Source organism: Mesoplodon mirus (genome assembly GCF_964341445.2).
Source record: "Mesoplodon mirus genome assembly, chromosome: 5".
In the NCBI taxonomy this organism is placed as follows: Eukaryota; Metazoa; Chordata; class Mammalia; order Artiodactyla; family Ziphiidae; genus Mesoplodon; species Mesoplodon mirus.
In genome coordinates, this window is record NC_138980.1 from 33,822,041 (window position 1) to 33,830,606 (window position 8,566).

The 8,566-nt window shown below is 65.2% G+C and overlaps 2 protein-coding genes across 3 annotated transcripts; one reads left to right on the forward strand and one right to left on the reverse strand.

The window, feature by feature from the left end:
• Positions 1 to 12: 12 nt before the first annotated feature.
• Positions 13 to 3,290, forward strand: AMH (anti-Mullerian hormone). Of its 2 annotated transcripts, XM_082622042.1 has the most exons (5): positions 13 to 991; positions 1,548 to 1,690; positions 1,903 to 2,011; positions 2,123 to 2,282; positions 2,368 to 3,290. In XM_082622042.1, the coding sequence occupies exons 1-5, from the start codon at positions 535 to 537 to the stop codon at positions 3,224 to 3,226; spliced, it is 1,728 nt and encodes a 575-aa protein (XP_082478168.1). In that variant the 5' UTR covers positions 13 to 534; the 3' UTR covers positions 3,227 to 3,290. The 2 variants fall into 2 exon arrangements, with proteins under 2 accessions (XP_082478168.1, XP_082478167.1); XM_082622041.1 differs by lacking the exon at positions 13 to 991 and having other exon boundaries at positions 996 to 1,690.
• A 300-nt stretch (positions 3,291 to 3,590) lies between these two features.
• Positions 3,591 to 6,264, reverse strand: JSRP1 (junctional sarcoplasmic reticulum protein 1; the record flags this gene model as incomplete). The annotated part of the gene is made up of 6 exons (XM_082622587.1): positions 3,591 to 4,013; positions 4,121 to 4,212; positions 4,899 to 5,069; positions 5,448 to 5,577; positions 5,723 to 5,760; positions 6,147 to 6,264. The coding sequence occupies 6 exons, from the start codon at positions 6,262 to 6,264 to the stop codon at positions 3,591 to 3,593; spliced, it is 972 nt and encodes a 323-aa protein (XP_082478713.1).
• Between the last annotated feature and the right edge of the window lie 2,302 nt (positions 6,265 to 8,566).

The window sequence follows — 8,566 nt, forward strand, 5'->3', positions numbered from 1 at the left end:
GGGTGAGGACAGACCCTGCTGGCCAGCAGTGGGTCTGGGGTCGTCCTCTGGGAGGAGAGCAGAGCAAAGGCTGCTCGCTCTCCTTGGGTGTCTCTGTGGGCCCCGAAGGCACGGTGAGCGAGCGTGCAGTGGGTGCGGGGGGGGCGCCCCCCACCTACCCAGTGGTCCTGTGGGGCAGGGGCCCTAGACCTCTGCCCTCCTCCAGCACCCTCCACCCCCCCCCAAATTGTTGATTGTTTGGGCCACACACTCCCTGCTCACATTCCTGCTCCTGGCTCCAAAGGGGAAAACTCGTCAAGGACAGTCTGACAAATGGGTCACAGGCCACACTTTGTAGCACTGGTGAGAAGAAAATAGATAGGCAGCCGGGCCGGAACAGAAGGGGCTTTGAGAAGGCTGCCGGCCTGCCCGGGCTCACGGCGGGCACTGGCCCCCAAGGTCACATCCCTGAAGGAGATAGGGGCCGCCCTCTGGCACAAACATTCTTGCTCCCCCATATAAGCTGGGGCAGCCCGGCCCCTCCAAGCTCCCACGATGCAGGGTCCACCTCTCTCTCAGCTGGCCCTGGTGCTGTCGGCAATGGGGGCCCTGCTGGGGGCCAGGACCCTCAGGGGAGAGGTCCCCAACACCCCGGCCCTGCCCAGGGAGACAACCCCAGGCAGCGGAGGGCTCATCTTCCACCAAGACTGGGACTGGCCACCCCCTGGGGTCTGGCCACCAGGCAGCCCTCGGGACCCCCTGTGCCTGGTGACCCTGGATGGGGGTGGCAACAGGAGCAGTGCTCCCCTGCGGGTGGTGGGGGCCCTGAGCGGCTACGAGCGGGCCTTCCTGGAGGCCGTGCGGCGCGCCCACTGGGGGCCCCGGGACCTGGCCACCTTTGCGGTCTGCCCCCCCAGAGACGGGCAGCCCGCCCTGCCCCATCTGCAGCAGCTGCAGGCATGGCTTGGGGGACCCGGGGGGCGGCGGCTGGTGGTCCTACACTTGGAGGAAGGTACGTGGGGCCCTAACCCGGGGGCCTGGGGGGGGGCTGGCTCTGGTGCCCCGGGGTGGGAGAACCCTCGGGAAGTGGAGGCTGATGGCCACAGAGGTGGGTGACCTATCTTTGCCTTGTCTGGGGCCGCAAGTCCTCCTGCAGTGCCTGGGGAGGGTCCCCTCTCCGCCGACCTGGGAGCCACAGGAGGCAGGGCCAGCACAGCCTGAAGGTCCAGCGGAGGAGGGCCCTTCCCCCCACTCCCTGACCAGGCTGCCCAGGGGCCCTGTCCCCAGGGACCGCTGGCCTCAGACCCACTGCGAGGAAGGGCTCCCCCCCAGGGCATCCCCAGACCAAGAGACCCCAAGGGCTCCACCCTACTGCCCACAGTGTCCGTCACTCCTCCCCAGGCCACCCGTGTCCCAAGGAAGCCCTACACCTGGGGTCCAGGGGCGTCAAGCCTCTCCCACTAGGTTCCCCGGGGCTCTGGGTGGGGTGGGGGCTCTGCCTCGTGCAGGACTGGGACAGGCTTGGGAGAGGGGCTCAGGCGTTGCCTTCCCCACTGTCCTGGCCGCAGTGACGTGGGAGCCGACACCCTCGCTGAGGTTCCAGGAGCCTCCACCTGGAGGAGCCAACCCCGAAGAGCTGGCACTGATGGTGCTGTACCCAGGGCCTGGCCCGGAGGTCACCGTCACCGGGGCCGGGCTGCCCGGCGCCCAGGTACCAGGGAGTGAAGGGGACTGCCCCTGGGCCACCAGGAGCCCTCGCTCAGGGAGAGGAAGGGGTTACGGTTTTGTTGATTTTTTTAACTGGGTTTAACAAAAAGGCTGCAAGTGCCCAGGTTGGAATCTTGAAGGGATGTTAAGGGCAGCAGGCAGAGCAGGGCTGGCGTCCCGCGCACCCACTGCCTGGCTGAGCCCTCATTTCCGCAGAGCCTCTGCCTGAGCCAGGACTCCAGCTACCTGCCCTTGGTTGTGGGACGCCCCGAGGCGGCCTGGCGCGGGCCTGGGCTCGCCCTGACCCTGCGGCGCCGCGGAAACGGTAGGTCTCGCCCAGGCAGGGACAGGGATGCCGCGGAGCGTGGGGACGGCTGCGTTCGACCCCCAGACCCCCGGCGCTGAAGCAACGCCGCGCACGCGCCTCCCCTCGCAGGTGCGCCGCTGAGCACCGCCCAGCTGCAGGCGCTGCTGTTCGGCGCCGACTCCCGCTGCTTCACACGAATGACCCCGGCGCTGCTCCTGCTGCCGCCGCGGGGTCCCGCGCCGATGCCCGCGCACGGCCGGCTGGACTCGGTGCCCTTCCCGCAGCCCAGGTGCGCGCGGGCCCGGGCCTGGGGGCGCGGGGAGTGGGGAGCGACGCAGCCTTGCGCCCTCACGACCCCCCACTCTGCCGTCCAGGCCGTCCCCAGAGCCCGAGGAGGCGCCGCCCAGCGCCGATCCCTTCCTGGAGACGCTCACGCGCCTGGTGCGCGCGCTGCGGGGACCCGCGTCCCGAGCCTCGCCGCCGCGTCTGGCCCTGGACCCGGGCGCGCTGGCCGGTTTCCCGCAGGGCCAGGTCAACCTGTCGGACCCCGCGGCGCTGGAGCGCCTGCTCGACGGCGAGGAGCCGCTGCTGCTGCTGCTGCCGCCCACGGCAGCCACCCCCGGGGTCCGCGCGCCACTGCAGGCTCCGGCGTCCGCGCTGTGGGCCGCGGGCCTAGCGCGCCGGGTGGCCGCCGAGCTTCAGGCGGCGGCCGCGGAACTGCGCGGCCTCCCGGGGCTGCCGCCCGCCGCCACCCCGCTGCTGGCACGCCTACTGGCGCTGTGCCCGGGGGACTCGGGTGGCCCCGGCGGCCCGCTGCGCGCGCTGCTGCTGCTGAAAGCGCTACAGGGCCTGCGCGCCGAGTGGCGCGGGCGGGAGCGGATGGGGTCGGCACGGGCGCAGCGCAGCGCCGGCGCCGCAGCCACTGACGGGCCGTGCGGGCTGCGCGAGCTGAGCGTGGACCTCCGCGCCGAGCGCTCGGTGCTTATCCCCGAGACGTACCAGGCCAACAACTGCCAGGGCGCGTGCGGCTGGCCGCAATCGGACCGCAACCCGCGGTACGGCAACCACGTGGTGCTCCTGCTGAAGATGCAGGCCCGCGGCGCTGCCCTGGAGCGCCCGCCCTGCTGCGTGCCCACGGCCTACGCCGGCAAGCTCCTCATCAGCCTGTCCGAGGAGCGCATCAGCGCGCACCACGTGCCCAACATGGTGGCCACCGAGTGCGGCTGCCGGTGACCCCGCGCCGTGCCCCGGCCGGCCTGTATTTATTCGGACCCCTTCATCGCTCCCAATAAAGACCAAAAGCACGCGGTTGGGGTGTCCGTGCATGTCTGGGGACAGGCGGAGGCCTCATTCCCCCATTTCTCCTCTGGCGGGCAGGGCCGCGTCCTCCCCGTTGGCACCCACTGCCTCCCTGCCCCCGCCCCCCGACCAGCCGCCTAAAGCTCCCCATCCCTGTCACTCAGGCCTCGGGCAGGTTCTGGGATCCGGGCACAAAGGAGCAGGCGATGAGGGGGACCACAGCACTCACTTTATTTGCTGAAACTGCGGGGCAGTCGAGCAGAGGTTCAGGGACCCCCACGCAGGACCCAGGTCTGGCTCAGTCCCGCCCCTTGCCCGCGTGGTGCTTCTGGCGGCCGGGAGGCTGGTCCTCTTCGTCGGGGCGCCGCGGGGAGGCCCAGGCCTGCCTCTTCCTATGCTCGGGGTCTCCAGACTCTCCCGCCCATGCCCGATGGCCCCCTTCGCGCGCCTCCCAGCGTCGCGGTAGGGCCTCCCCGGCAGCCCGCGGCCTCTCCTCTTTCCGGGGTCTCTTCCTCCTCGGCCTCTCCTCCTTCTGTGGCCTCTCCTTCTGGGGCCTCTCCTTTCTCAGCCTCTCCGCCTTCCTCCGCCTCTCCTTGGGCCCTCGGTCGGCAAGCGGCACGCGCTCTGCAGCCCCGCTGCTCCTGGGAACCGCAGCCCTTTCCTCTACTTTCGCCGGGGGCTCGGGCGGTCCCAGTGGGGGGGCCCAGGCCACGGACTTTGGCTGCAACGCGGACAGTGTGGGGTGGTGGGGTTGGCGCAGAGTTCCACGGCCCAGGCCCCTTCCCCCAGTGAAGGCCCCACTGACAGGTCACTTGAGGAAGTGCTTACCAGGGGTGACGCTGGCTTCTTCAGGGACAAGCTTGGCGGGACCCACGGCTCAGGGACAGGCGCAGGGGCTTCCGCCTCCCCCACCACGGCCTCTGGGAGGGGACGGGAGGGGATGCCAGCCTGGCCCAGGGGACCAACCACTGCACACCGTCCATCACCATCCTTGCCCCCAGAGCCCCCTCTCCCTGGGGACATGCAAGGGGGCCCAGCCGGACCCCACCGGGTTTGCTGAGGCTGGGCTGGGTCCCTCCGAGCCCTGGGAAGGGGTTCCCAGTCTCCGCTGCTGCGATGACCTTCCCTTCAAACCTCCCTCATTCAGGCTACAAAAGGATGCTCCCGTTTCTCTGAGGGCCACAGGAGCGTCCGCCCTGGCGCACAGAGAAAGCGGCACGCTACCGAACAAGGGCGCACATGCCCATCCTGGGCCTGCAAGGCCTGGGTTGGGAGTCGGGGGGCGGTGAGGGTCGGTTACCGGGGAAGGGAGGTGCACCGAGGTCCTTCCTGGGGGGTGGCGGGGGCAGGGCTCCTCTTAAGGTCTGTGGGAGGCGGGGGTCAAAGCTGGTCCTGGATAGAGGGACTCGGGCGCGACCGTCGGGGTGCACAAGGTCAGTCTGTCCCTGAGCAGGAAGTGCACGGGGCGGGGGAACCCCCCTCACTCACAAGGTCCATACTGGGGGGAAGGGGGCGCGTACGGCCTAGAGTGAGAGCGCACAGACCCGTCCCCTGGGCTGTCCGCGCTTCCGGGAGGGAGTAACCACGTGCGGCGGCGCAGGCTCACCGCGGCACAGCTGGAAGGCGGAGCCCAGCAGCGCCACGAGCGAGGCGAGCACCAGGCACTTGTTGAGCGTCAGGTGTCCCCAGAGCAGCTCCTCGCTCAGGACCGGGGGCGTGGGGGGCGGCTGCGAGGGCGGCGCGGCCTGCGCCTTCTTCTGCGCGGGGATCCGGGGGCCTGCAGGAGCAAGTGCGGGCTGGGCGCAGGCCGTGTGGGGCCGACCCGCGGCTAAACTCAGCTCTGCCCTGCCCGGCTGTGCGGCCCTGGGCGAGGAACTAAGCCCTGCTGGATTGGCCGCTTCACTGGGATGCCCAGAATATTCTAGAAAATAATTAGCTGAAGCTTAGTGGCACCTAAGCTGGTGTTATGAATTAGCAGAGGCTCCCACAGCCCACTGAGTTACGGCCTGTGACACCCAGACAGCCCCCAGTCAGGAGCCCCATGCATGCTATCACCCTGCCCCCCAGATCCAAGGACCCAGCCCAGGACTGATCCCCCACCCCCATGCTGGTCCACACCCATCCCCCACCTCACCCCTGCCTCCCGGAAACCCACTTGTTCCTGCTTTCAGCCTCTCCTTACCAGGTCCGCAGGCCACTTTGGCCACAGGCTCCTTTTCTGTTTTCTTGGGCCAAGCATCCACACCGCCTGCGGGGCTGCCCTCAGCGGCCGGCTCCTGAGAATCCTGTGGGGAGTAACATGTCATCCTGGGTGTTTCCCTAAGGGAGACCAAACCCTTCCCATGGGCTGCAGAAACGTACCCTCTTGGCCAACATGTCCCCTACTCTAGGGGCACCCTGGGCTGAAACCCCAGGGCCCCGGCTACTCACACGGGGCCAGCTGCTGGAGTCGGCCAGCCTGGATGTCGCTGTTGGCAGGAAAAGAGGGACAGTCACGGTCGTGGAAACCCCCAGGCTGATCCCACCCTCCGCTCAGTTCTGCTGGGTAAGGGGCAGATGACTGCTCCCATTTTGCAAATTAGAAAGCAGACAGACTCAGAGGCAGCCTTGCATAAAGGCACACAGCACGTCACTGCCAAGCTGGGATTCAAACCCTGACCTGTGTGGCCCAGCACCTGTGTTCTCTGGTCTCTTTACAAACCCCCGACACACTAATGGACACAGGTTGGAAATGGGGGGCATGGTTTAAGTCAGTCCAGTGTGGGAGGCCAAGGCCTGGTCCCTGAAGGTGAGCCACCTGGCTCAACAGGAGGATGGGGGCGTGGGCTTCATCCTGTGGTACCCTCTTGGCTACCTTGAGCCCTGTCCTCCCGGGGCTGGCCTGGGCAGGGGTCAGCCAGTGCAGAGAGGTCCTCGTCCACTTGGCAACTGCCCAGGCCTCCATCCAACTCTTCCAAGGCCGTGGTTGTCATGGAGACGTCTGAGAAGCCGCAGGTCCAGAGTCCAGCTTGGGGGGGAAGGGGGAAGAGGCAGCCTGCATTTGCTGAGCCCCTGGGCTCAGGGCCTGGGCCTGACCTGGGGAGAAGGGGGCTCCCTACCTCCCCACACCGCCTTGCTTGTCCCTCTGCCTGGAGCCACCTTTCCTTGGTAGTTTCACACGCAGGGCATGGCCACAGCCCTCCAGCAGGCACTCTCCCTGCAACCCTCAGGCCTGCCTCAGGACCCCTCCTGACAGGCTGCTGGGCTGCTGGGGCCCAGAGTGGGCTGGGTTCTGGCCATGGTCACACAGAGGTGAGCAAAGAGCCCAAACTGGAACCCTTGGCTCCAGGGTCGGCTCATGTTCTCGGAGACCAGCGACTATTTTTATCCAGTGCCTGAGGCCAGCAGGACAGGCCAACGTGGGGCCCAGCCCCTCCTAGGCCCTTGCCCCCCTGGGGTCTCCCTTTGGACCATCCTCACCCCCTATTCCTGGCACCCAGCCTCCCCCCGGACACCCTGGGTGTAGGAGCTCAAGCCCCAGCAGCCGGACCAGCCTGGTTCTGGCCATGGCAGGCAGGGGCAGGGGTCCCGGGCCTCCAAACCCCAACGCTGGGGTTGCCGCCTCCTCTGGCCATCTCTGCTCCCATAGGGCAGATGAAGAAACTGAGGCTGGAGGTGGAGCGTGGGCCAGAGGTTGTGCAGAGCTGGCGCCAAACCCGTCTGTTGGCTTCCACAGCCCTGCTCTTAGGGGTCCCAGGGTCTCTGGTGCCAGCGTTAGTGTGACCCATCCCTGGGGCCAGAGCAGGCCATGGGGAAGGGGCCCAGTGGGCCAGGGGGTGCCCCTAAGGGTGTGTGTGGGCAACCACAGGAGTCGGGGACCCCTGTGGACCTCAGGGATGCCCTCCCAGATCCCAGGGACCCCCACCTCTGCCCAGGCCTCCCTCTGCCCCTCTTACCCCACTGTTGCCACGCTGGGCCTGGTGGACGGGATGGAGCATGGGGAGGGTGGCCCCAAGACAGACAGCAGCAGGTGGCTGGAGGCCGCGAGGTGGACCAATCAGCTCCTCAGCCGCTGCGGGGGTGGAAGGAGGGCCGGCCTGAGGTCCCTGCTGGGGCACATCCCCACTTCGGAGCAGGGCCAGGCACTGGCCCCACCCCCATGAGCGCAAAGCCACCGCCAGGCTGGCCGCGGTGACTCTGGGAGCATTGCTTCCTCTCTCAGCCTCAGAAAAGAGGGTCCCGGGGGGCGGGAGCACCCACAAAGCGTGGTCACCTCGCCTTTATGAGCACCTGTTGTGTGCGGGGCTCAGGAGCAGCTAAACGACCACATCCCTGTGGAGCCGGGGTCCATCAGGGAGGGCTTCAGGGAGGAGGATGACGCCATCGAAAAGAACCCAGGCTCTGCTGGCTGACCCGGGTCAGGCACAGTTCAGAGGCCTTGGTTTCCTCATCTGGAAAGTGGGGTCGTTTCCTCCCAGCGGGGCAGTGAGGCTCAACCGTGGGCTGTTTGGTTTTTTTTCTTTTAATTGAAGTATAGTTGATTTACGATGTTGTGTTAGTTTGCAGTACAGCAAAGTGACTCAGTTATACGTATATATATTCTTTTTCATGTTCTTTTCCATTGTGGTTTATCACAGAATATTGAATATAGTTCCCTGTGCTTTATAGTAGGACCTTGTTGTTTATCCATCCTATATTTAATAGCTTGCATCTGCTAACCCCAAACTCCCAATCCAACCCTCTCCCACCCCGCTGTTCCCCTTGGCAACCACAAGTCTGTTCTCTATGTCTGTGAACCTGTTTTTGTTTTGTAGATAAGTTCATTTGTGTCATATTTTAGATTCCATGTTTAAGTGATATCATATATTTGTCTTTCTCTGACTTACTTCACTTAGTATGATAATCTCTAGTTGTATCTGTGTTGCTGCAAATGGCATTATTTCATTATTTTTTATGGCTGAGTAGTATTCTATTGTATATATGTACCACATGTTCTTTATCCATTCCTCTGTCGATGAACATTTAGGTTGTTTCCATGTCTTGGCTATTGTGAATAGTGATGCTAGGAATATAGGGGTTCACGTATCTCTTTGGATTAGAGTTTTGTCTGGATATACACCCAGGAGCGGGATTGCTGGAACATACGGTAACTCTATTTTTAGTTTTTTGAGGAACCTCCATACCGTTTTCCATAGTGTCTGCACCAATTTATGTTCAATTGTGGGCTGCTTTTGTATCATGCCACCTAGTCACCCATCCACACCTTTGTTTAGTCAGCCATCAAACACACACCAC